General features: G+C 47.5%; 1 protein-coding gene across 1 annotated transcript in view; it reads left to right on the top strand.

The window, feature by feature from the left end:
- The window catches only part of Cyfip1 (cytoplasmic FMR1 interacting protein 1), a 67,138-nt gene that overhangs the window by 21,849 nt on the left and 18,021 nt on the right, over positions 1 to 27,268 (top strand). The window contains 19 exon segments of the mRNA XM_051174283.1: positions 5 to 82; positions 190 to 291; positions 1,491 to 1,672; positions 3,901 to 3,997; positions 4,079 to 4,207; positions 5,284 to 5,388; positions 8,619 to 8,710; positions 9,266 to 9,383; positions 12,855 to 12,977; positions 13,792 to 13,917; positions 19,618 to 19,784; positions 21,250 to 21,397; positions 22,377 to 22,604; positions 22,606 to 22,708; positions 22,711 to 22,938; positions 24,434 to 24,590; positions 24,992 to 25,088; positions 26,960 to 27,036; positions 27,138 to 27,246. Of these exon segments, the coding sequence (XP_051030240.1) occupies positions 5 to 82; positions 190 to 291; positions 1,491 to 1,672; positions 3,901 to 3,997; positions 4,079 to 4,207; positions 5,284 to 5,388; positions 8,619 to 8,710; positions 9,266 to 9,383; positions 12,855 to 12,977; positions 13,792 to 13,917; positions 19,618 to 19,784; positions 21,250 to 21,397; positions 22,377 to 22,604; positions 22,606 to 22,708; positions 22,711 to 22,938; positions 24,434 to 24,590; positions 24,992 to 25,088; positions 26,960 to 27,036; positions 27,138 to 27,246 (2,466 nt within the window).

Raw genomic sequence — 27,268 nt, forward strand, 5'->3', positions numbered from 1 at the left:
GCAGAACGAGATGCTGGAGGAAGGCCAGGAGTATGCTGTCATGCTGTACACCTGGAGGAGCTGTTCCCGTGCCATCCCTCAGGTGCCACTCCTGTCCCCGGCCCTGGCAGGCCACGCCCTCGTTGGTGATGAGAGTGCCTGCCTCGGCCTGACGAAACCCTGACTCTGCCTTCGTCTCTCCCGGCCCAGGTGAAGTGCAACGAGCAGCCGAATAGAGTGGAGATCTATGAGAAAACTGTGGAAGTCCTGGAACCCGAGGTCACAAAACTGATGAGTTTCATGTACTTCCAGGTAAAACCCTGGAGTTACTCGGGGGGGCCCCGTGCCAGGGAGAGGGCAGTGTGCTCTAAAGTAGAGCAGCCCCGTTGGGCGAAGGAGGGCTAAGGCTTCAAGGCCCTTCCGAGTAAACCCGCCCTCTGAGTCCCCTCTTTTAGTGCACAAAGGCTTGCCTTGGCCAGTTCCAGGTGCACTGCACGTCTAGTTTTTCAGCAGTTTCCTTACCTTCCTGGACTTCCTACCCTCAGCCTGACCTCCTTTAACCCTTCAGTTGGAGGGGGGGGAGGGGAGGGCACACGGAGGAGACTTGCTGGCTCTTTATAAAGTGCTCAGGTGGACGTGTCTACACAACTTTTGTCATGTACTTATTTCATGTGCATTTTTAAATGTGTTTTCCCAGTGTGTATGTCTGTAAAGGTGTTGGATTCCCCTGGAACTGGAGTTATAAACAGTTGTGGGCTGCCATGTGGGTGCTGGGAATTGAACCCGGGTCCTCTGGAAGAGCAATCAGTGCTCCCAACCACTGAGCCATCTCTCCATTACCTGGAATGTTTGTCCCCTGTGCTTTTCGCCTGGCCGTCAGCACGGGTATCGGAGCCTTGTGCTCGGGGACTTTCGTTCCTTTCTGCTGCTCTAGCAAAGTACCCCAGCGAAGAAACATGCTGGAGAAAGGTTTATTTTAGCTCCCGGGTCAAGGGTTTAGTGCATCGTAGCAGGGACCTTGAGACAGTCGGAGCATTGCCACCCACCTCTTCGTGCCCCTTCCATAATTGTGACACAGAGATAAGAATGTGTACTCTGCCCCAGCTCTTTTCCCCGCTCCATGGCCTGGGATCCCAGCCAGGGAATGGCATCGCCCGCAGGGCTGTGGGGCTTTTCTACCTCAATTAGTATAATCACGGTGATCCCTCCTCCAGGAGGTGTGCTGGAAAACCCACCTTCCAGGCGAGTCCAGAGTCTGTCAAGCCGACAGTCACCAGTACGCACCACACCACAGTAGTTTTGCAGGAATAGTCAGCCAAATTCTTTTACTTTAGTAAAGAGTCGTAGTTGCCAAACTGCGAAATAAAAGATGGTTTTTACAGAGCCAAAGGCGTGGAAGTTGTCTCTTGTGTGAGGTGGGAGGCCCTCGAGCCTCGGTGAGTAACGGTAAGTGAGGGGACGCGGAGAAGCTGCTGACGGCGGCTCCTCTGCCTCCCCCTCTCTGTGCCCAGAGAAATGCCATCGAGCGTTTCTGTGGGGAAGTGAGACGGTTGTGCCACGCGGAAAGGAGAAAGGACTTCGTGTCTGAAGCCTACCTGATCACCTTGGGCAAATTCATCAACATGTTTGCTGTGTTGGACGAGCTGAAGAACATGAAGTGTAGTGTGAAAAACGACCACTCGGCATATAAGAGGTGAGCAGCGTATGGCACGTCCACCCGGGGGGGGGGGCGCCCTGCCGCGGCCTGGCAAGTGGCAGGTGCGCATCTCCTGTGTTACATCATCATCTCTGCTGATTGCAGCTGCTTGCCAGTTTGGGGACTGCTGTGAGCCTGTGCTTCCAAGCAGGGTTAGGGTCTCTGGTAGTTTTACACATCCTGAGCAGCTTGGGGCTTTCTGGTGAGCCTCGGATGGTTATGGAGGAAATCTGAGTGCTTAGTACCCTTGAGACGATGAGCATATGCGTCTGCCTCTGTTCACTGTGCACAGGGAGTTGGCCCAGGGAGCATCTCATTGTGGGGGAAGTAGGCTTTTCGTCCAAAGATGTCAAACTGCAATCCTCTAAGTTGCCATTGCCCTTGCTTGTCCCTTGTGTGTTGACTGATCCTGGCACTTCACTGCAGACGGGGGATTGTACAAACTCGACCCGTGGCTCTTGGGAGGTACCTCGGGCTCATGCTGGGCATTTCAGGTCCTCTCGCCAGCTCTTTCCTGTGGTAATATAACTTTTTTTCCCAGGCAGAGAACCAGCCTAGAGAGAGGCCAGCAGGGGGTGTGTTAATCAGGTTTTGTTGTTGTTGCTGTAGGTCTTCAGACCTTAAATGACTTGGTCTTCCCAAGAAAATCCTTCGCAAGCTTACCCAGCTGCTTGGGTTTTACTTGATTCCAGATGTAGTAGTTGACGTTAAGATTAGCAAGCACACTGCTTCTCTCTCTCTCTCTCTCTCTCTCTCTCTCTCTCTCTCTCTCTCTCTGTAAATTTCTAAGTTAAATGCAAAAACGAGCCACACAGTTGTTGTGAATCTTCACTGAAACAGAAAAGTGTCCTTAATTCACCCCTTTTTTGATTGCCATGTCCTCTACCCTAGCATCTATTAGAACCCATAAGGTGGATGTAGCTCTGGCTGTTCTGGAACTCTCTGTAGATCACGCCGGCTTCATACTCCCTGAGATCCTCCTGCCTCTGCCTCCCTAGTGCTGGAATTAAAGGTGGCGCCACACCACCACCACCAGGCTCAAAATATTTTATTAACTTTAAAGTTCTTACACTTTAATTGGGAAGTCAGGCTGTTCTTCAGCCATCACGTGTTGCTCACAGTCCCGGGTGGCTGCTGACTTCTACCCACCGTTTACATTCTGGTCCACAGGGAGCAGAGACAACATGAAGACGTGCTCTCTCTTAGCAGTAAACGTTCCCGTTCCTGACAATCTCTTGCATTGCATCTCACAGCCTACCTCTTGGTTACGTGGCCATAGCCAACTGCAAGGCGAGGCGTGCTGTCACTGCAGGTGGCATGGGGAAGAAAGGAAGTGAATTTAGAGCAGATAGGATCCTTCCGTGTGGAAACTTAAATATGTAAGATTCTGCGTTGCATAGACAGACCCTCCTGGCAGCGCCTATTACGTGTAAAAGTTCCTCACTCTTTGTCTACGTGCAGACTCAGCGTGTGCCTTCAAGGACTTTACTGCTCAAGCCCTTTTGTTTGCCTCCCGTTGAGCAGCTGCGCAGGGGGCAAATCTAAAACTCTGGGATGTTATGGTGCTAGTGGACCGAGACAGTAAAGAGGCACCCGTCCCAGAAAGGTCCTTAACAATGCGCTTCAGATCTTTTTGAGTCAGAATATGCGGAGACTCTTCTCTGACCCATTAATAAAGATGGGCACTTACCTGTGTATGGGAGAGGCCACAGCATGATACCTGGTGTTGGAGTCCATTGGCCGTAGACAGTAGAATACAAAGCCCTGTCTGGAGCTGTGTAAGACACATCTAAGTTGTCAAAAGGTTTCTGTAGAGCAGTGGTTCTCAACCTTCCTCACGCTGTGGCCCTTTAATAGTTCCGAATGTTATGGTGACCCCCCCCAACCGTCAAATTATTTTCATTGCTACTTCATAACTGGAATTTTGCTACTGTTAAGAACCATAATGTAAGTATATGATAAACAGGATACCTGATATGCAACCCCTGTGTAAGGGTTGTTCAATGCCCAACGGGGTCACTACCCACAGGATGAGAACCGCTATTCGAAAGTCGAGGTCAGAGATGCTGCAAAACCCTGAAACCATAACCAGTATCTGCAACACATTTCTGTAAATAACTTCATGTAGAGGAGAGGAACCCTGGTCCCTCCCTCCCCCCCCCCCAGACTCCCGCCACATCTAAATCAGTTTGTAGATATGTCTTAGAATCGACTTTTCTTTCTAGGGCTGCTCAGTTTTTACGTAAAATGGCAGATCCACAGTCCATCCAGGAGTCACAGAATTTGTCCATGTTCCTGGCCAACCACAACAAGATCACACAGGTAAGGCCTGTGTCCTCCCTGCGCCATTGGCGGCTGGCGGGCTGAGTTGGGCGGTAGCTTAAATCTCCCCCTTGATCTCAGTCTCTGCAGCAACAGCTTGAGGTCATTTCTGGCTATGAAGAACTCCTGGCAGACATCGTGAATCTGTGTGTGGATTACTATGAGAACAGAATGTACCTGACGCCCAGTGAAAAACACATGCTACTCAAAGTATGTGTGTGTGCGAGGGTGGGGTGCCTGTGTGTGTGGGGGGGAGGGGGGTGCCTGTGGATGGGGTGGGGGTGACCGTGACAACCTTTCTCAGAGAGAAAGCACAGCTATACACAAGGCTGTGCTTAGTCTAGAATCCTTTGCCAGCCTCTTCCTATGCTGGAGCTGTCATGTATGTGTAGCATGTCCCTTGGCTCTGCTGTCCACCTCTGCACACGGTTGGTCTGAGGCGCTGTCTGCCTGGGAGGTGGTGGGGACATCTGTGTCAGTAGAAATGCCGTGACTGTGACTGTGCTGAGATGCAGGAGCCCTGGTCATGTTTCCAAGGCGCATTGCCGATATGGGCGGCTGCTGCCTGGCTGAATTGGTTAGTTTTGCGTAATCAAGGTGAAGTTTAGTAGTTACACATGGCTGTGCATTGGGTAGTGAGTGGAGTTCTACAAAAGCGTCCTTAGTTGGGTTCCACTAGTCGCTGCCGCTTTGTGGGTTAGCAGTAAACCTGGAAATCAAATTATCCTTTGTCACTGATTTCAGTGAAGTTAAGGGGGAAAAAAAAAGCATTCAGTGCTCCAGACTGGGAATGATAACAGCTGATATATACAGCTTAACACACTGCCAATGCTTGCTGTGAGCTGGGCAACTAACTACTGAATGGGACTTTGAGCCATTCCAGGTATTAAATATCCTTGATTGTACGTTTGCCCCCAACCCCGCCCTCACCTCCCTGGGCAAGAGGGAGAGACAGTGATGTCTTAAGCCCCTGGATTTAGCAGGCATGGTGTTCTTCTCTGAGAGTGGAGCGGCTGGCATTAGTGAGGAGCCGTCTCAAGGTTTAGTGTTGCGCTCTACTCTACCCAGCAGGCACTGGCACTCAGCGTCAGGGGACAGAGCTGAAGTAGGCACAGGAGATACGGCATACAAGGAAAAGGTTTCATTCAAAAGGACCGCTCTTCATCTTGTAGCCATTAAGAGGAAGAATGCTTTGTAATTCCAGCTCGGTGGCTCACCAGCTCGGTAGGGTGCATCTGTGTGAATTTCGTAGGTTCGGGTGTTACGTTGAACCATTTCCTTTTCAGGTCATGGGATTTGGTCTATACCTGATGGACGGGAGTGTGAGTAACATCTACAAACTAGACGCCAAGAAAAGAATCAACTTATCCAAAATAGACAAATACTTCAAGGTGAGTTGTGTGTGTGTTTGCATATGAAAACGTTTATATATACATGTGAATTTATACATGTATATATAAGTTTTTTGATAAAGTTTTTTCTTAGTTCTGAGCATTGATAATAAATGTTTTTATTGATTTATGCATTGATTTTTTTCTTTTTTTTTTTTTTGGCTAATGAGTCTGCAAGTGACTGTGATGCTTGGCAGGGTGTAGGAAGATAAGGGAGAAGTCTTGAGATGTATTCTCCCTTCTGAAAAAGCGGCTGCTCTCTCTTTCCTGCTCCTTGCCTTAGTTTTTGCCTGGGTTGAATCATGCAGAAACAGCATCATACGTTTTCACATTTTCTTCTCTTTTACATCTGGCTGCATGTGCCCAACCTTCTGTTTGTGAAAGGCAGGTTCCCCCCACCCCACCCCACCCCCGGGATCCTGCAGGGAGGTTTGATGATTTTGTGTTAGAACCATTTTAATACCATGAAATAAATCTGCCAGACCCAGGAATAAAAAGGTTTCTGTTGTTCAGTAACACCTTTAGCGGGAAGAGCGATGATCTAGCTCAGTTTCAAACTGCTTCTCTGCATTTGATCAGCGCCTCCTCGCTGCCAGGCATCGTAACAAATGACTCGGTATGGATTAAATTAATGTCCCTCTGCATCTCCTCTCCTTCTTGTCTAGAGGCATTTCATTAAGAAATGTTGCTCTGAATTTCCCATGCCATTATAACCAGTTTAATTACAGAAGAGGCCCTGCAGAGATGGGACTTTGAGGTTGCATAGTCACAGGAGGTCATGGTTTTGAAGTCTTAGCACCAATTAAAAAACAAAACTGTAGCTGTGTAATGTATACTAGAAACGCATGGGTTTCCTTTTAAACTGTGTCATTATACAGGCATATGTTGTATACTCCCTGTCCTCCCTTTCAGCCCTGGATAGCTTTTCAGTGACAGCTGCCAGGTAACTATGCGCTGTGAATGAGCTGGAGACATTGTCCATCCCGAAGATTCCACTGAGGATTGGTTAACACTGACTGGATCGTTGCTTGATTTTTTTTTTTTTTTAAGTGATCTGTGGCTGCATATGGTTTAGAGTGTTAGATTAATCGTTTTGCAAACCACAAAAGGCAATGATCTAAAAAAAATAGCATCTTAAGGAAGTTGCTCTGGCCATTTCTAGTTGGTGTGGTTGTTAGGCCCCTTGATGCTTCTTTCTGTGGTTTGAGGAATGTAAGAATTATCTCACCTTTTTTTTGGCCTGACTAAAACTAGATGTCTTGCCTGGCATGTTTAACAAATATCCTTAAAAAGGATTCTACAGGGCTTCTTCATAAACCTGGATTTTCCACAAGAGTGTCTGATCTTTCTAATCCAGGCAGTCAGTATTGGCGGTAAGCTTCCGGGGAGGCAGTCTGGTCCTTATAATCCAAGCTTGAAACTCCATATTCCTGGGTGGAAAGAGAAGCTGGGACTGACTGAGTTGCTTAGTAACTGTACTGGTACCCACCCACCCCTGGTCCAGGAGGATACTGATGCAGAGGGCTCAAATAAGACCTGAGATCTAGGGCTGGGGAGATGGATGGCTTAGCAAATTAAAAAGCATCTTCTTTATAAGCTCTGTGACCAGGGTTTGGTCCCCGCGGCCCACATTAAAAAGCCAGATGGTGCGTCTATAATGCTCCCACTTCTGTAGCAAGATGGGAAAGTGGAAATAGAATTACCCAGAAGCCCACAAGCCAGCTGACCCTGGAGTGTGCAGGACGCTGGGGTGGTTTGAACACTTGATCCCCAGCTGGTGGTTTTGTTTGGGGAGATGGTGCTGCCTTGCCAGAAGTCCCTGGGGTGAGGGTTTGTGTCCTCACACGCTTGTAGCTCAGTCTCTCTACTTCCTTCGTCTCAATGAAGATGCCGTCTCTCAGTACCCTGCTCTGTTTGTCCCATGCCATGCCTTGTGGGCCATCACGAACCTCTTTCTGGAAATATAGCCCCAAACCATTGCCTCTCCAAATTGTTTTTGGTCGCGGTGTTTTATCAGCGTGGTGGAGAAGTAACTGGAGACAAGAGCAGCCCGCTGCGCTGGCTCACTAGCTACGGCTCTCTTCCGGGCGGGCGGGCTCATCCAGAAGAGGCTTTCTTCCAGCTTTACTCTCTAGGGTGGTCTTAGAAACCAGCCTTCACTTTTCAAAACAGGTTTTACAGACAAAAGCATCCCCCTACTAAAATACTGACAAAAATTCTAGTCTGGGCTGGGAGTCTATAGCTTGGTAGTGGAGTGCTTACTTCATTTACACATGGTCCTGGATTTTGATCCCTAGCAACAACAACAAAGAAGAAGCTTAATGAAGTGTGTCAGGTCCAAAGGAAACTCCAACTTCCCCTAACTTCCAGAAGGCAGAAGGGACAGATGTGGCTGTGGGCACACTGGCCTCCGGTGTTACGCATTTCTCCCCCCCCCCACACACACACACACTAACCCCTCCTCCAGCCCTTGGGCATCCATCCCTTCCCCAGCCGCTCCTCCCCCTTGTGACCCTGCTGGGTTTGATACGCTCTAGCTCCCCTCTCTGTGTTCCTCTGTCTGGTCTGCTACTGCTTCTCAGTGCCTTTCCCTATTCCCCATCCCCTGCTGTTCTCCCCCTCTGACAGACAGCCCAGCTAAGTCAGCCTGCTGGCCATGTTCTAGAAATTCGTTCTCTCTGCTCGCTCCACATTCTTGCAGATGCCTCTGGCTGTTCTCTATGTAGGTAGATCTACAATTTAAAAAAAAAAAAAAAAAAAAAAAGAACCTTCTCCTCAACTATATCACGGAACAGTCATATCATTTCATACAAAAACAATAAAAAGAAAACTGTTGGGCTCTCTAATACATGAGCATGATGCGCCGTCCCTTCCGTTGAGTTTTCGCTAGAATTTTAAGGGTAGAGTTCCTGCTTTGAGGCCTTAACACATCTTTTGTTCACGAGTGTCTGGGTCTGTTCTAAAATGTCTTCCTGTAAATTCTCACCTTCTGAGTGTTATTAACATATGGAAGTGCAGCCGTAGCGGCCTGGTAGATTAAGTCTTTAAACATATTTCCCTTTGTTGTTTTTCATTTTGCTTTTTTGTTCTTTCCAGGAAGATATGTATATAGTGAACGGTTTGCAGCAGTATTTAACCCAGGCTAACAGTCTAGCATTAGTTGTTTGCGTTGTGGTTGTTGCCTGGATGTACATTGTGATGCTCTTTTCTCATTATCTGAATGAGTGCAGCAGCTGCAGGTGGTCCCACTCTTTGGAGATATGCAAATCGAACTGGCAAGATACATCAAGACCAGCGCTCACTACGAGGAGAATAAGTCCCGGTAGGAAGAGAATCGGCTGCCTGCTAGGGCTCTTTGCCCAGGCCCTTTGGGCAACTCCATAGCATGCCTTCCCTTTGCTAAAGTAGTACCGTGACGTTCCCAGGGTGTGGAAACCAATGCCCTGGATGGCAGCTCTTTCAAATGTGGCTATTTATGTTTAAATCCATCGATAAAAGCACCAACCATTTTAATTTCCTTGGTAAAACAAACCACATTTTGAATGTAAGCAGGGATATGCATGTATGTTCACAGAGGTTGCAAAATTGTCACCTGAGGACTAAACCAATTAATTGTAAGGTCCCTAGAGCTGAGTCTAGTCTTTTACATTTCTCTCTCGGGGCATCAGCAGACCTCTCCTGGTGAAAGCTATATAGTACATCCTTCGGGTCTTACAGGCCTCAGATGGTTCCTGTCAAATGTCCCTTATTTTGTAAAACTCACCGACTGCCCCTGCCACCACAAACTGACTCCCCCCCCCCCACTGCGGTTCAGGCTGTGCCTAGGCACTGTGTTGTTGATGCGTCTGGTCATACAGGGCTTTCTCTCCATGCCCAGGTGGACCTGTACGTCCTCCAGCAGCAGCCCCCAGTACAACATCTGTGAGCAGATGATCCAGATCCGAGAAGACCACATGCGCTTCATCTCCGAGCTGGCACGCTACAGCAATAGCGAGGTACACACCTACTGCACCATCTGGGCTGCGCCCACGGCCACAGAGGCGCTCAAGTGTCGCGGTCGTTATTTCGCACTCAGATAGTATTAGCATTCATTGCTTTTTAAAAATGTCAGATTTTCAAAATTCACTTCTTTAAATTGACCAAACCTAAATAGGGCAATATCCCTCAAACCCAAACCAAAACACTTAAACAAACAAAACCCTCATAATTGATGAATCAGAGCAGTTTAGCCTTGTCTGTATCTGCTAAGCTGTGTGAAATACAGCTTTGCAGCTGGACAGAGGTGGCACGTGCCTTAAATCCCAGCATTTGGGAGGCGGAGACAGGCGGATCTCTGTGAGTTTGAGGCCAGCCTGGTCTACAGAGTGAGTTTTAGGACAGTCAGGGCTGATACAGAGAAACCCTGTCTCAAAGAACCAAAGCAAAACTTAACTAACATTACGTGTGTGCGCGCATGTGCACGCGCGCACATACACACACACACACACACCGCACACGTGCTTTTTCCATCAGGAAAACATTGGTAGTGCTGGGGCTGGTAAAACACTTGCCTAGCACATATATGGCTGTTGAATGTCAGCCCCACTGAAAAGTGGGGTGGGGTGAGAGAGAGGGAGGGGGTAGGGGCAGGGGGCGGGGGGTGGGGTGGGGGGAAGGACAGGGAAAAAGAAACCATGACAGGGATTCCAAAAGGAAAACTAGGAGTGAAGCGAGAGGAAGTGGATGGAGAGGGAGTCTGTCGGTAATGGAGAGATTTTCTGATCTGCAGGCCTTGTCATGTTCAGAAGGGAAGTCAGCCCCAAGGCCTAAGCCACTAGGTCAGTACAGGGAATCCTCTACGTACAGGAAATCTACGTGTCAGGGTTGGGTTCATTTTCTCTGCCAGTTAAACAGTTAAAAGCCAGGGGAAATGGAGCACAACAGGTAACATCAGGGGAAAGCTCAGACGTAATGAGCCAATGAGAAATACTAGAGATGGACACACCCCTACCCACCAGCAGGGCACACGGAAAGCTTCCCCACAATGCACGGGGGCTCTGAAGTCGGTTTCACTTCGAGCGGTGCAGATTTAAGGGTTCTTGGTGTGCTCCAGTAGTGGCTCTTTTCCTCCTGTGTAGGCTTAGTCAGTTTAATTAAAGGGAGGGAAGCTGGTACTCCCACAACTTTGGGTAAATGGGCTCTGGTCTAGCCTTGACCTGGTCTGCCTGTAGGGGGCTCTAGTGGTAGAGAAAAAGCCCGCAAACCTTTGTCTCCCTGCTAGGCCTTCATCTCAAGTTAGGGAGGTGAGGACAAAGCAGGAAGTTTGTCGGGTCCCTTTGTTAGCCCCTCGGGGGACCCATTTAACTCCTAGTCCCTTGGTAGGTGCTGTCTGGGACGTGTGGACCTGGAGTTGAGTTGGGAAGAGGTTTGTGGAGATACAACCAACTCAACTTACAGTACAATTCACTTACTGAAATCCCACAACTGACAGATGTTTCTACATCTGAAGAACTGTGCCGTCACCTTGAGGCACATTTGTACCATTGTCACTATCCCAAAGAAACACCGTGCCCATCAGTAGATCTCCCTGTCACTGACAACCTAACGGTGTCCCTGTGGATTTGTGTATTGGGAGCATTTCTCATGATGAATCATGCAACGTGTATGTCTTCTGTAACCAGCTCTGTTTTCCCCACATACTGTTGCCTGTGGTTTCCTCTAGTGTAGGGTACAGCAATTCTTTATCCTGTAGCTAAATAGTATTCTGTCCGATGGGCACGCCACGCACATTTTGTCTTATCGTCGATTGACGTTCGGGTTATAAAAACACTCTGGAAAAGTGTGTGTGTGAGTTTTCATCCCTCCCAGAGAAGAGACAGGCTTAGGAGTGGATTGTGAGTCGTGGCGGTGCTCCAAAGACCATCGCTGAGGGACATGACAGACGGTTTCCAAGGTGCCATTTACATCCCTGTCAGTAGGGTAAAAGGGTTCTGATTTCTCTGCATTCATTACCTCTGGCTAATCTGTTTGGGGCATTATTTTGAAGGTTTTTGGGTCTCACGCATAGCCCAGGGTGGCCTGGAACCTTCAGCTTTTGAGTGTTGGGATTACTGCATGCTCCACCACACCCATCTTTTTATTTGTGACCCTGACTGCTGTGGATCTGAAGTGATTTCTGGCCATGGTTTTGCCATGAGTGTGCTGCTGGGAGCATAGGAGAACATGTTTGCGTCTTCCTTCAATGTCAGAGTTTATTGAAATTTACTGAAACCATTTTGCTGTGACGTTCCAGTATCCTGATAGCTGAGGTGAAGGGAGATTCTTTTATTCTGATCTTAATTTGCATCTATTAAGTCCCAGATTGCACATTATAAGTCGCAGTCACTACACCTGTGTGTGTGTGTGTGTGTGTGTGTGTGTGTAGGTTAGTTACAGAATGGCTACAAAGGGTCAAAGAGGCCACAGTGGAGTTCAGGTCATTCCAAGAGAGGAAGCCTAGTTGGAAGCAAGCCTAAGGCTGATAGGAATGCAAAGGGCTCTTTGTGGGGTCAGAGGATGAACCTTGTGTGAGATCTGCTCCGGGCACTTAAAGCTGCTGGGTCACAGGTTTGAGCTGAGCCGCAGGGTTGAGTCAAGCTATAGAAACGAGGTTCAGGAACAAGGACGATGCAGCAGCAGAGGGCAGGGAGGTCCAGATTGATGAACAGGTTGCAGCCAGATGGCCACATAAATGGATGGGTGGATGAGTAGACTGTGTCAACCATGGCGACCAAACTGAGCTGAAGCCCCCAGGACAGTTGGGCTTTCTGTCGTCTCTTGACACACACATACCTAGGTGTGTGTGTGTCTAGTTGGGCGGTTCCTGTGGCATCGTTTTGTGTCTGTGGGATCTAGGTGAGGGAGTTAAACTCTTTCCTTGATCTGGTATGCTCAGATAAGATCTCAGACCTGATGTTCCTCTATGTGTGATGTTGATCTCTCCGTGTATTAAAATGGTTTTTCGCTTACTTTGATACGTTTATGGGATGACACCCTTTTTACTTTTCAGGGCATTTTATCTGTGTGCTCCTTGTAGGCAGGGCTGTACAGGCTTCAATGCCTACCAGGATACCTGCTACTGTGTTTGCACTCAAGGCAGAGGCAGATGCTGGTGTAGAAGGAAGTCTATGAGGGTTTGTTTGGGTTTAAGCTGTCCCCTGACTAATGTTGAACATCTTTTCGTGTATGGGTCAGACTGTTGTAGGTGTCTTTTGCACAAACGCCTGTTCAGGGGCCTGAGCTTATAGCTCAGCACCGGGGAGTTTGTCCAGCATGTGTGAGGGGGAGCAGGGCCTCCAGCGGGCTATTCACAGAGCAGGTCTTCTGCCAGAGTTCTGGAGCTCTGGAGGGCAAGGGTGATGCCATGCCCAGAGAGCTGTTGTCCACAGCAGCTGTAGGTAAGGAGGGAAGCTGGGCGGGTTTGCTTTCAATGCCTTTCTTTGTCCCAGGTGGTCACGGGGTCCGGCCGGCAGGAGGCCCAGAAGACGGACGCGGAGTACCGGAAGCTCTTTGACCTGGCCCTGCAGGGCCTGCAGCTTCTGTCGCAGTGGAGCGCGCATGTGATGGAAGTGGTAGGCACAGCCTGCTCCGCGTTCGCGGAAATGCGCGCGCAACTGGATGCGCAGCCACTCTGGGCTGCTCACAAGTGCTTTTCCTGCAGAACTTGTCAGTGTCTTTTCAGATAGAACTCTCAAAGTGTGCCATTGTGGCCATCATTAAGTTAGTTTTTCTACTGCTCTTTCTTTATTTGAGGCAGGGGGAGAGAGCGTGCCGAGGCGCACGGGGTGGGGTGGGGTGGGGTGGGGGCCGGTTAGAGGACGGCTCTGGGGGCTAGACTATTTACCAGTGACCACAGTCGGGTCATCAGGCGCGACAGTGTCTTCACCATCTCAGCACTAAGCATCCTTCCGTTTTGACCAGCATTTCACTCTTTGGAGTTGTATCCAACCATTAGTATCTTTTTTAAGGGTTTAGTTAAAAGAAATGTTTCAGTAACTGTAAATTTGCGCATGTTTTTCCCTTTTAAACGTTTATCTTAGATAAAAATTAATAATAGGCATACATGGTCATTTGGAAGGCAGATTTTCATTTTAAATACAAATAAGTTGCCTAAAGTTTTACTTAATTAGCATACAACAATTTGGACATTTTGCTTGGGTTAGTTCTTACGCCTGGCTTGTATGACTGCTGTTTGTTTTTTTTTTTTTTTTTTTTTTTGGAGAGACAGAGAGAGATACTTTCAGAAAGTTGTGCGTGTGAGACAGACTTTGAAAGAGAGGTTTTGAGAAAGCAGTATGTTTAAAGGCTCACCTCTCGGTGGCGTTAGCCATGGTCTCGTCGGTGCACAATCAGGTATTTTGCTTTCCCTCTTTTTGCCTGCCTCAGTACTCCTGGAAGCTCGTGCACCCCACTGACAAGTACTCCAATAAGGACTGCCCCGACAATGCCGAGGAGTATGAACGTGCCACACGCTACAACTACACCACAGAGGAGAAGTTTGCCCTGGTGGAGGTAAGAATATCTGTGTGTCCGTCCATCTGCTTCCTCTCCCTTGCAGCTGGTACTGTTGCCTTTCAAAGGCAAGGGGAAACATGAATGGGCGAGACTGACCTGATGCTGCTGCAGCCCACTGCCTCTGTCGGAGAGAGACTGTCGGACAGGGAGGCTGTTAGTTGCCTAGGAATATGTTGCCAGCCCCTCTGAGTGCCTGTGAGTGGAGAACAGTTTCTTGGAAATAGAAAGATAGAAGATAACTGGAATTTGGTCTCTGCTGCAGAGAGGAGAGCCACATGGCAGGCTCTGGCTGTTTCCTATTCATAGTGACTGCTAATTCTTTACCCTCGCTTGTCTGTGGCTCAACAGTCTCCAGCTTCCTTCCTTCCTTCCTTCCTTCCTAAGTTCTTTTTTTCTCCTGGGTCTTTCTAATGAAGAAAATGTCTTAATTCCGGTTGTATTTATTATAGGTGTGCATGTGTGTGCTCACGCGCACATGCTGCAGCATATATGTGGAGGTCCTCTTACTTTTTGCCATATTCTAGGATTGAGCTCAGATCATCAGGCCTGCATGGCAAGCACTTTTTACCTACTGAGACAGCTGACCAGCCCAGCACACACATTTTAGAATAAGCTTTTTATATTTCACAATGAAATATGTTAGAATTTCCTATCTTGTAAATCTCAAGATCATTTCCAAGAGAATTGATGAGCTAGTAGTACCCCCTCTCCCTCCCCCTCTCCCTCCCCCTCTCCCTCTCTCCCTCTCTCTCCCTCTCCCCCCCTCTCTCTCTCTCTTGCTCTTTCTCTCTCTCTCCCTCCCTCTCTTTCTCTCTCTCTACTATATCATATATTTATCTCTTGTTTGGATTTTTTTAAAAAATTGTCCATCATATACCTATGAAAATTCTAGATCATTCTTTGTTTTATTTCTTTTAATTGGTATAATTTTAATGTGTCCAAATAACTATTTAAAATGTAAATAGTTTTCTTTCTGTCTACTGACATGTCTAAGCTCATTAGTTATGATGAAGTATTCATAGATTTTCTTTTTTGCACAAGGGGAGGGGAATTTTCTCCTTACACAATCACAAAATCCACAAATAGTGTATCGGCTTGATTTCTACCCTTCTCTTTGTTTTCGTACTTACTGGTTATTTGTGTAAAGTCTTCGAAGAAACATCTTTATTCAGCTCCTTTACTATTTTTACAATTGATTTACTATTGAATTTTAAGGGTTGTATATATTCTAGATACAGGTTCCCCTTTTGGTAATGATTATTAAACTATCCTTATGCTTATTTCACAAACTCATCTTGGCTATGCTATGTTCTTTATAATTATTCCTGGATTAAGTTGCTTAATGATTTACTTAGAAGTTAGTGAAGTACCTCATCAGCTTAGTGACCAATTTATTATTATTACATTTTTATTTCTGCATGTATCTGTGTGAATAATTGCCAAATGTGTTTGTGGGGTGGGGGGTTGTCTGTGTGGCCTGAAGAGGTCTTTGGATCCCTTAAAGCTGCAGCTACAGGTGGTTCTGAACCACTAGACATGGGAGCTGAAATGTCGGTCCTCTGCAAGGATTTCCCTGTGCTCATAACTACTGAGCCATCCCCAGCCACATGCGAAGGTATAATCATCCCAAGGTTGTTGAGCTAACTCCTACTGTGAAGGATCACCACTTTATTCTTTTGTATGTGAATACCCAGCTATCCCAGTATTTAATGGAAGGGTTCTCTTTCCCCTTTGGACTGTTTGGACGCCTTGTTGATTGTTGAAAATCAACTGCTTGGCAGTGTGATAATTTAGTTTATTAGTATCCCATTAACACAGGTTCAGAATAGAAGGCTCATTCTTTTGTGTTTGAGTGAAATGTTCTGTAAATACCTGTTAAATCTGGTTTATGACATGTGTTAGCTCCAGCATTTCCATTTAGTTTTTGTCTGGATGACCTGTCCATCAGTGAGAGGGGGGTATTGAAGTCTCTCAGTATCGGTGTGAGAGGGTTTAAGCTGTAGGAGTGTTCCTTTTACAAACTTGGGTACCCTTGTGTTAGGGGCATCGAGGTTAAGGACCGAAATGTCATGTCGGTGGATTTTTCCTCGGAGTGTGCTGCGTTCTTCCCTGTCTCTTTTGACCAGTTTTGGTTTGGAGTCTATTTTGTTAGATATTAAAATAACTATGCCAGCTTACTTCTTAGATCTACTTGCTTGGAATGTTTCTTCCAACCTTTTCCTCTGAGATGATCTCTGTCTTTGATGTTGAGATGTATGCAACAGAAGGATGGGTCCTGTTTCCCCGTCTGTTCTGTTAGTCTGTACCTTATTGGGGAATTGAGTCCACGGGAATTGACGGTTATCAATAAGCAGTGATTACTAACTTTTGTTACTTTGGTTTTGGTGGTGGTGATGGTGTGTGGTCACACACTCATGCGTATGCTTCCTTTCTTTTGGTTTGGCTGGTGTGAGATTATTCCCTGTGTTTTCGTGTGTGTGGTTAATCTCCTTAGGCTAGAGTTTTCCTTCTAGTACCTTCTGTAGTGCTGGATTTGCAGATAGTCTTAAATTTGACTTTGTCATAAATATCTTATTTTCTCCATCTATGGTGATTGAAAGTTTTGCCGGGTATAGTAGCCTGGGCTGGCATCTGTGGTCTCTTGGAGTGTGCAGCTCATATGTCAGGCCCTTCTGGCTTGTCTTCATTAAGAAGTCAGGTGTAATTCTAATAGATCAGCCTTTATATGTTACTTGGCCTTTTTGCCTTGCAGCTAGCTTTTAATAGACTTCTTTGTTCCACGCGTTTAGTGTTTTGTTATGTGCCCCTGCAGGAAGAGAGCACTTTCTTTTTCTGTCCAATCTATTTGGTGTTCTGTGTGCTTCTTCTGTCTTTATAGGGATGACTTTTAGGTTTGGAAAGCTTTCTTCTATGTTTTTTTTTTTTTTTTTTTTTTTAACCATTTTGTGCCTTTGAGCTAGTATTTGTCTCCTACCTCTATTCCTATTATTCTTGGATTTGGTCTTTTCATAGTGTTCCAGATTTTGGATGTTTTGTGTCGGGAAGTTTTTAGATTCAGCATTTTCTTTGACCAATGTCTTCTGTCGTTCATTCTCCGCCTAAGATTCTGTCTTCCATCTCTTGTATTCTGATAATCATGCATCTGTAGTTTCTGTTTACATTCCTAAACTTTTGATTTCCAGAATTCCCTCAGTTTGTGTTTTCTTTATTGCTTCTGTTTCCATTTTCAGGTCTTAAACAATTTTATTTGTTTCCTTCAATTGTGTTTTCTTGTCTTTCTTTGAGGGATATATTCATTATCTCCAATTATGTCTTCCTGAATTTCTTCAAGGGGTTTATGTCTTCTTTAAGGACCTCTGTCATCTTCATAGAATTGATTTTAAGATCTTTTTCTTACACTACAGCTATGTTGGGATACTCATGCCTGCTATGGTAGTATTGCTGGGCTCTAGTGGGTACATATTGTCCTGGCTGTTGTGAATTGTGTTTTTATACTGGTGTGTGTGTGTCTCTCTCTCTGTGCATCTGGGCTTGGAGTGAGTAAAGGTCTAGGTGCTGATTACTGGATTTGTCTTTGTTGTGCGGATGGCTTGTTCCTTGGTTTCTGTTTCCTCCCTGGCATTTTGAAGTGTGTGGTGGTTGTGTATTGCCTGGTTTTCTGGCTTCATCAACTGGTGTGTTCTTAGGGAATGCCTGCTCAGGTTGGAGGCTGGGATCCTGGGATGAGTTGGGGAAAGGAAGGTTAGAGGAGAAGTTCTTTGTGATCCCTTGGGGATGGGGTCAGAGAAGAATGGGAGACCACTGCAGGTTTCCAGCTACTGAGCTGGGGATGCGCCTGGGGGCAGGGGACAAAGCAACGGGTAGGGTTGGGAGGTTAGCCAGGGAGGAAGGCTGCAGCTGGGGTTCTGTGCAGCATTAGAGACAGACTGGAATTTGGGGGTGCGGCAGAGAGAGCAGGTCTGCAGGCAGCCTGCCTGGTTGTCTGGCAGGTGTGACCTTTCTCCTTCTGGTACTTTGGGACTAGTCCTCAGGGAGCAGGCTTCAGCTCATTTCATCCAGATTCTTCCAAGTCCTGTGTCCAAAGTATGTAACAATGGGACTTACCTTCAAATTGGGGAGGAGACCAAGAGCAATAGCAATGGTCTATGTCGGGTTTTTCTGTGCCAAGGCTGGGGGTCGTTGGCAGGGGTCTTGGAATCCCCTGACCAACTACTCAGAAAGAGGTTTCTTGTGTAAGGCTCGTGCAGGGAGCATTAACACCCCAAACTACAATTACTTCACTTCATTGAAACTGTGTGTGATTGGATGCATATGCACCATACCATTTTCTGGTACAGTTCATGTGAATGTAAAGTGGCGTGGCTTGTTGCACATCCTTACTGTTGTGTATCCATGGTTTTCGCCTGTCCCTCTGGGATGCTCTCCTTTGCCCTCAGGAGCGTTTTCTACGCCTCCGCCCCACCGGCTTTCCCCATCTCCTCTCCGTAACACCTGCTGTTCCTCCCTCTAGGGCTCCTCCCTCTGCCTTGGTTTCTGGGATTGCTCCAGGGTCCTGGAGCTACCTGCCGTAGTGGGTATTTTTATAAATTCTCTATCTGATCATGTATATCTTATTCCTTTTTCCTTGGCCGAGCCTGCTGGTCATTTGCCGGTTTTTATGATTTGTTTACTAAGCAGCTTTTGTCTTTTTCCTGTCCTGTGCATTTGCATATGCCTTTCCATACGCTCTGAGTGGCACACCTTGCTCTTCTTTTTCTGACTTGTGACAGCCATTCCATCCATGGCTCTTCCTTTCAGTCTTTGCATTTCTAGTGTACATACTCAAAGCTTGGCCTCCACTTTCAGTCTTCTTAAGCTTTCGTTCTTACTCAGCTATCATTCCCACGTGCTTTTTCGTTTCTTTTACTCATTTTACGTGTGTGGGTGTTTTGCCCGAATGCATGTCTGTGTGCCTGTTGCGTGTGGAGGCAAGAAGAGGGCCTGGATTGGGAACTGGAGTTACTGGCGGGTGGGAGTCACTATGTGAGTGCTGGGAATTGAACCCAGGTCCTGTGGAAAAGAAGCCAGGGCTCTTTTAACTTCTGAACCGTCTCTCTAGCCCCTGCCCTATGCACTTTTTAAAAAAGTTATTTTTCCCCTTCTGTATCAGTCAGAAAAGCATACAGGTTCATCAGATAGTTCAGTTCTCCAGCATGAACACATGGGAACCCTACATGTGACTTCAGGGAAACACAACACCTGTGGAGCTGTCCCAAAGTCAGAATTCAAGCGGTTGGATTCATTTTTTTCCCTAGGCCCTTTCCACATTTATTGAGTTAATATCCCATTGTTTAACAAGGGGGATTTAATATGCAAACTCTTCTAACTCCTTTTTCCTGTCCTGATTACGCTAATATTTGCCTTTTGAGCATGCACATCTGCATTCGCAGCCCCTGGGGATGGACATGACACCAGGGTGTGGTGTCTTTGAATCAGTGTGCTGCTGCCCTCAGGGTAGTCGTGGTGGGGTGAGAGGTCCGTTCCAGGCAGGCACGGAGCTTACGGAGTCCTGTGCTGTGTGGAAGACGGTGATGGCCAGGGTAGCCTGGCCCTGGGAAGGAAGGGAGCCCCGAAGATTCGTGATCGAAAAAGAGACTTCCCAGGCCCTGAAACACGGTGCCCTGCTGGCTTCAGCCTCCGAACGCTGTGTCCTTACAGGTGATCGCCATGATCAAAGGCCTGCAGGTGCTGATGGGCAGGATGGAGAGTGTGTTCAATCACGCCATCAGGCACACTGTTTATGCCGCGCTGCAAGACTTCTCCCAGGTGACCCTCAGAGAGCCACTGCGGCAGGCCATCAAGAAGAAAAAGAACGTCATCCAGAGGTCAGCCTCCCACATCTCAACCTCCTGGTCATAGTTTTGATCAATCACATCTACATAGAACATGGTGTGGGTCCAATTAATAACCTGAGCAGCAGTAATCAGTTTACTACTGGGTATTAAGGAGTCTAGAGACCCACAGTCATGAGAATATTCCAGTCACCTGGTATTCAGGGACGTAAGACCCCAGCACCCTTATCTCCCTCCCTCAAGTGTGTCTGTTTTTAGCAACTTCCTTTTAGACTATCTATCCCGCAGATCTGGCGGAAATGACCTAGGTATGATAAATCTTAAGAGAGCTCCAGAGTTTTTAATGTAAGCTTTGTGTATAAGTTGACTTTCAAAGAAACGTGTAAAAGAAGTCTACCAGGAATAATGTGGTTTTTAGCATTAACAAAACTCTGCTCTGTGTGTATATTCTCGTTAGGAAAGTCTAAAATCTGAGATACCCCAGAAGTCAGAGAAAGCGAACACACATGCACACATGCACACACGTGCACGTGTACTCGGTGTTAGGGAACCCTCGTGGGTCCTTGCATATCCTAGACGTGCTCTGTCACCGAATCTTAGAAATCCAGAGCTTTTTAAATGATAGCATGTCACAGTAGAATTAGATACTTTTATATGCAAAATTACTTAAAATAGCACATAAAGTTGTCCTGTGGCTATGTGTATAAGAAAAGTTACTAATAATCAAATATTCCAGTCCCAAACAAGTGTGAAACCCGAAGCTCTCCTTGTTCCAGCCTTTCAGATAACAGTTTTGTTGGAGGCACGTTGGATGCAGAAGTACTTGCCCTTGACATAAACAGACCTGTCCACCGACCAGAGAATCTGTAGAATTATAGAATGCATACCATACTTTGGGTTTTGTTTTTTAAAGACAGGATTACTCTGTGACCTTGCCTGTCCTGAAACTCACTGTGCAGACCAGGCTGGCTGGCCTCAAACTCAGAGATCTGCCTCCCAAGTGCTGGGATTAAAGGCGTGCACCACCACTGCTTGGCTGAACTTTGAATTTTAACCAGAGCTTTTCACATGAGGTTATCAGAGTCAGCATAAGATGTCTCTAGTCATTCTCCACCCTTGTGTGGGGCTCCATCAGTACAGCCGGTTAGGAGTTGGTTACATTTACAGTGAGTCAAGACACGTGTCCAGTGGAACGACAGAACACAGCCAGGCAGAGCTCTGCTGTCTGGGTGGGCATTTGAGAGGCCTGTTCTCCCTGCCCTGACTTGGCTACCTGGCTTGTGTTCGTGAAGTTAAATAAACCTTGTTTCTTGGCGTATTGGTGAAACTACCGCCTTTTGGGACTAGTAATACTTTAAAGAACGCACTGTTCCTGTAAGTTTCATATGAATAGACTACTGTGTTACTGCAGCCAGAGGAGCGTTCTCTGTGCATTGGTTGTTAGGTGAAGCGATGTGTGGCGCAGAGGTCACCATCCGTGACTTGATGGGGTGTTTAGTGTTCTGCAGGCCATCAGGAAGACTGTGTGTGACTGGGAGACTGGGCACGAACCCTTCAACGACCCGGCTCTGCGGGGCGAGAAGGACCCCAAGAGTGGCTTTGACATCAAGGTGCCGCGCCGTGCTGTGGGGCCCTCCAGCACACAGGTTCTCGTCTTCTTTGTCCTAGAACTGGGCTGGGGGGGGGGGGGTTGGGGTGGGCAGACGAGGCAGGACTGAAATAGTGATACCCTGTTCTGCCTGGAGGCTTTCCTTCTCTTCTGTGCCTTGCCCAAGTGAATCTTAAGCCTTAACTGAGACATTCCTGTGAGTATCTGGCTTGGCCGTTTAACTGCAGAAGTCGTATGATGCCATTTCTACTTCTGTCTGTGAAATGTATGCCTGCATTCCCGTGTTCGTGCTGTGTTTCCCTTTTGATTTTTGGACAGAAGGTCTCATGTAACGTATGCTGGCCTCAAATTTCTGATCATACTGCCTCCACCCCCTGGGCGCTGGGATTAGAAGATGCTCCCCCAGTACCACTTTTGTGTTTTAAAGAAAAGGGTCTTATTAATAGCCTTGACGCTTACTGTATATATTAGCTCGGGCTTAGCTTCAAATTTAGCAGGCTTCCTGTTTCAGCCTCCTAGAATTGCAGACATGTGCTCACACACCCGTGTTTCTCTGTCGATGTTTAATTATATGGTTGTAATTTCCATGTTGACTCTATAAATTAAGTGTCCCTAAAACTCAAACGTTGCTTTCCTATGTCTGGTCTAAAGCTGCCGCCTGCCTTCTCTTCCAGTGTGTGTAGGCCTTCCTTGGGGTGCTTCTCACTGACTCACACTGGTCTTACATGCTCCTCTGCTTTGGAACCTGTCCTTACACGTGTGTCTCCTAGAGGCTTCATAATCTCTATCCCTCCTGTAGAAAGGTACCAGCAGAGCACATGGCTGGGTCCATGCTCAACCTCTTGAAGATCCGGAGCAAGGCTCTTGGCCACTCTCGGGGTCTGTGTGAGGCATATCACTGCCCTCCACTCCTCCGTTGCATTTGCCTGTCCCTGTGTGCCCCGCCCAGACCCGTGCGTGCATCATGTGACTAACGGCTCTCTCCCGCTTCTCCTTCCCTGTCTGTCCATGTCTAGCTCTTCCTGGTGCGCACTATGGCCGAGTCCTTGAGCTCTGCCGAGCTGCTGAGGCAGCTCAAGTCTCTGGGCATGGAAAGGCTCTTGCATGTGGTAAACGCGTTTCTGAGGCAGTCGTACACCTATCCACCTCTTTTAACCTTTGGTGGTAAGACTTCGTTTGTTTTTCTTGTTGATGCTTATGGCACAGAGGTGAGCTGCTCCTCTACACACATAGCTCGTCCCAAGAAGCAGCATCTTGGCTCTGTGGATACCCAGGCGCTCTGGACAGCCTGTCTCTGGCAGGCTGATTGCGGGCATGGGACTCAGTCAAGGTGTAGTGGAGCAGTTCTACAGACTTTCCCGTTGGATGTGACTAATGTACCGTTTGTATTTTTCTCCCTGCAAATATCTCCTTGGATAATACAGCTTTACATGGTGAGAACTATGCTAGAGTCCCTCATTGCAGACAAAAGTGGTTCCAAGAAAACCCTGAGAAGTAGCCTTGAGGGGCCCACCATATTGGACATAGAAAAATTTCATCGAGAATCATTCTTCTACACTCACTTGATAAATTTCAGTGGTAAGAGAAGAGACAGTGCTGACCAGAATCCGGCCTGGCATGCTCTAACACTGCTAACACCACCTGAGACGCTTCTGCCTACCTCACCATCCTCCTGCCCATCTCTCCGTGCACCGACACGGTGCCACATCCTAACCTTTGTGGTGGTGGCCAGACATCCTGGAGAGCCCCCAGATCCCTTGCCATCCCGAGCCTCTGCCGTGGCCTCTAGGACATGGCCCTTAGCGGGACAAGGACCACGGGGCTTTGGTTGGCCCTGCCGTGTGAATACAAAATCCGGGATCACAAAACGGGGAAGGGTAACCCCTTATCCGGATCAAGACCCAGGCCTTGATAAGTAGGAGAAATGGCCCCTCTGGCCCCCGCTGCCCATGTAGCAAAAGTGCCCTGACACAGATAAGTCACCATCTTGGTGACGCCCCGCCACTATGGCCTGGCACTGGTGGGAGCTTTCTGCCTGTGGCCTCATCAAGCTGCTCGTGGCTTCTGTTTAGAGCAGAAACCCTGAGCCAGCCTTGCGTGGGTGCCACAGGCAGTGAACTAAATAGTAGTGCTGTTACTGTCAGCCCTGAGAATGTGAAACAAATCTTAATTGCTTTTACATCTGTTACTAGTTTTGTATTGATTAAACCACTCCCGAGTGTGCATGTAACCTCGCCCCCTAGACACTGGTGTTTGTCCTACATGAAGGGCAACACAGGTTGAGTATCCTTCATCTGAAATGGTCGGCACCGGAAACGCCTCAGATTATGAGTCTTTTGTGGGGGTGGGGTGGGGGTGATTAGATAATGACAGATTTGGGGGGGGGGGTCCAAGTATAGAGGCAGTCTCCGACTTACATACACCTCGCGCACGCAGCCTGAAGACGAGACAGTTGCACGTCGAGTAACCGCGCTGCAGTCACTTGCAGACGCTGGCTGTTGCTGTTAACAGTCATTTTAACTTGTCAGCATCTGAGCACAGTCAGATTGTCACAGCATCTCAGAGTGTGACCCTGGCTCCAAACACAGCAATACCCTCTCATATTCTGTGCGAATGCATTTGGATTTCACCCCCGTGCATGAGATGGGACGTCGAGTGTCTCACTTAACGACATCGCACTGTGCCTAAGAAAGTCTGAGATTTTGAAGCATTTGGGGTTCCTGGTTTTCAGATTAGGGATGTAAAACCTGTGGTCCTGTTTTCACGTCTCCTTTTCAAAAGGACACCGTCCCCTGATCCTGCCAAGAAGGTTCCTGAGGTCCCTGATGGCAGGGCCACACTGGCTGCTCCGCTCCGAAGGCCTAGGGGTCTCACTCTTACACCGCAGCCATGTTATGTTAGTGTTGTCTCTCGTGGCAAGTGTCTGGTGACCCCTTCCTGCTTGCATCCATGCTGCATGGCTGGGAGCTAAGCACAAAGGAGCCACATCCTACACGCAGCGCCTCTTGTTTGCCCTGTACTAAATCGCTCAGCACTCGTGAAAGATAACCCAGTGTCGTTTGAACCCTTCAAGAGACCCTGCAGCAGTGCTGTGACCTCTCGCAGCTGTGGTTCCGAGAGTTCTTCCTGGAGCTGACCATGGGCAGGAGGATCCAGTTCCCCATCGAGATGTCTATGCCCTGGATTCTGACTGACCACATCCTAGAGACCAAGGAGGCATCGATGATGGAGTGAGTGTCCCGGGGCTACCTCCGGGGCCCTTTGCAGCCATGTGGGCTACACGCCTTCACACATCAATTCAGGGTTAAAATGGAAAGGAAAATACTGAGTGATGATAGCAGTAAAACCCTTTCACGCACACCACGAAGATGAAGTCGCGGAGGCCTTTGTCAGGGTAGCCTTTTGTGTGTCCTTTCTGTGGGGGGGGAAAGTGCCTGGCTTTCTGTGACCTGGCGATGTGGAGTGACCCCAGTGCGATTCAGCTTTGTTCGGGAACACCGTTTGCCATGGAAAGTAAGGAGTCGGTTTCTTCATAGGACAGTGACGCTTTTGCAGGAGTGGGAAACCGTGAGGGTCACGGGTCCTTCGTTGGCTCAGGAGGCTGGGGAGTGACTGGTTCCCTCCTCTGCAGGTACGTCCTCTACTCCCTGGACCTGTACAACGACAGCGCTCACTACGCGTTGACCACGTTCAACAAGCAGTTTCTCTATGACGAAATTGAGGCAGAGGTAAGGGACTGGCGGCCCTCGGGCCTTTGAGTAGATACCTTTCAAACGCTACTTCTTATCCTGAGTATCCGAAGAACTGAACCTTCTCTAAATGTAGGGTATTTTAAGTAGTGAAATCCACTTTTTGATGTGAGCCCCTCTGACTTCACCTTCCTCTGTATTATCAGAAAATTGTAGTATGTGCTTTTTCACCAAACAGTAAGCAATTGTTTTTTTTTTTTTTTTTTTTTTTTTATCCCTGTGTGTCTGTTGAGGGGTGCTCGATTCAGTGAACCACCACCGCCCCCTTTTAATTTCACTGGGTTTTTACAATGTAGAGGTAATAAAACAGTACTTTGCGGAACTTTCTGGTACATTCTTGTGTTCCCTCACCCTCCCACACATACTTCCTCTCTCTGTAGCCCAGACTATCCACAAAATCATGACAATCTTCCTGCTTCAGCCTTATGAGTACCGGGGTTACATGGAAAGCCGCCATAGCTGGCTGTGTTGGGTTATTTCTTAAGGACACGTGCTCACAGGTAACACTATCAGGTTAGCACACACACTCTCTTTCCAGTTCTGAAGAATGATCCTAACCCTGGCTTCCAGTGAGGCTGTATATGTTCCAGGGTGTTTCTTTGACAGCCTCGTGCCAAGTGCACCTGTTTTTGCTTTAGGAAGAACATGGGATGTCCTCTGGGACACGAGTGACTTGGTGCCACTTACCTCCCTTGGGCGGACAGATGGCCCAGGGGCTTTGCCGTGTTCCTTTGAATCTGAGAGGACTGAGTGTAAGGAGTAGGATTTTTCCTACCCACCCAGTCTTGTCCTGCCGCCGCACCAGCCCCAGTTAACACAGAGACTCTGTATTTGATATAATTCTGTTGGCCAGTTACTTGTTTCTTATCGGCTAGCTCTGTCTCCCATTTCTATGTATTTCCACATGGTCTTACTGAGAGCGCAGGAATGGCGGTTCTGCTCTCTCCGGGCTCTCCATCTTGACTTCTTCCTACTTCCTCTCTCCTCTTTGTCTCCTAGTCCCGGCTATCTTCCTTTCCTATTGGCCAACAGTGCTTTATTCATTAACTAGTATGAGAAACATATACAGAATGACATCTCCCATCAACTGAGTGTTATGCTCTCTCTGTAAGATTCTCATTTGGTTTGGAGACGGGATCATCCATAACTTAGATCCCTTTGTAGTCTGGGCTAGCAGTGAACTTTTTCATTCTTCCTGGAACTCTGTAGACCAGGCTGGCCTCAAAGTCAAGAGATCCACCTGCCTCTGCTTCCCGAGTGCTGGGATTAAAGACGTTTAACACCACTTGCCTGGTGGCTGTTTCTTTTACTCCTCCTTCTCCTTATTCTTTAACCATATTTACTGCATGTCATGCTAGGTTTCACAAAGATAATTTTCACAAGTATATCTTGTACTCAGTGCGTTCAGCTCAACCTTGAACTTCTTAGAACTCTTCCTTCAGCTTTGTAGGTGCTATGACAGAGGTGTGATACCATGCCTGATTTTTTTTTCCCCCAGTAATGCACTAATCTATCTATGCTGGCGGGCATGGTGGTCACCCCGGCATGCTTCATGTGCCATGTTGGACAGCAAGATCATCACTCGTTTTTCTCTTCTAATGAGAGCTTCAGCTTGTGTTGAAGCAAGGGTTTGGAGCTAAGTGTAGTGGCACATGATGCATATAATCCCGGGATCCAGGAAGCCGGACCTTGAGGAGATTGAGTTCAGGGTTAGCTTGAGCTACACAATGAATCGACCTTTGCTTAAAATAACAACAAAGTAAGCAAAGAACAGAGACAATTTGGTTTTGAGTTGTTACTTGACCTTGGTTTCAGGAGTTGAGGTCTAACATATTTTGCTTTTCTGCCAGGTGAATCTATGTTTTGACCAATTTGTTTACAAACTGGCAGACCAGATATTTGCATATTACAAGGTTATGGCAGGAAGGTGAGTGTGTGATTTATAATTCTCGTGTAGAGTCTTGGGTGATATGGTCTGACAATTGTGTTAAAATTCGTTGTGTGACAAATTCTCATCTCCCCCACCAGTTTGCTTCTTGATAAACGGTTACGGTCCGAATGCAAAAATCAGGGCGCCACGATCCACCTGCCCCCCTCTAACCGCTACGAGACATTGCTGAAGCAGAGACACGTGCAGGTAAGCTATGTGACTACTAAAC

This window comes from Phodopus roborovskii, unplaced genomic scaffold (genome assembly GCF_943737965.1).
Source record: "Phodopus roborovskii unplaced genomic scaffold, PHOROB, whole genome shotgun sequence".
NCBI classification, from domain to species: Eukaryota; Metazoa; Chordata; class Mammalia; order Rodentia; family Cricetidae; genus Phodopus; species Phodopus roborovskii.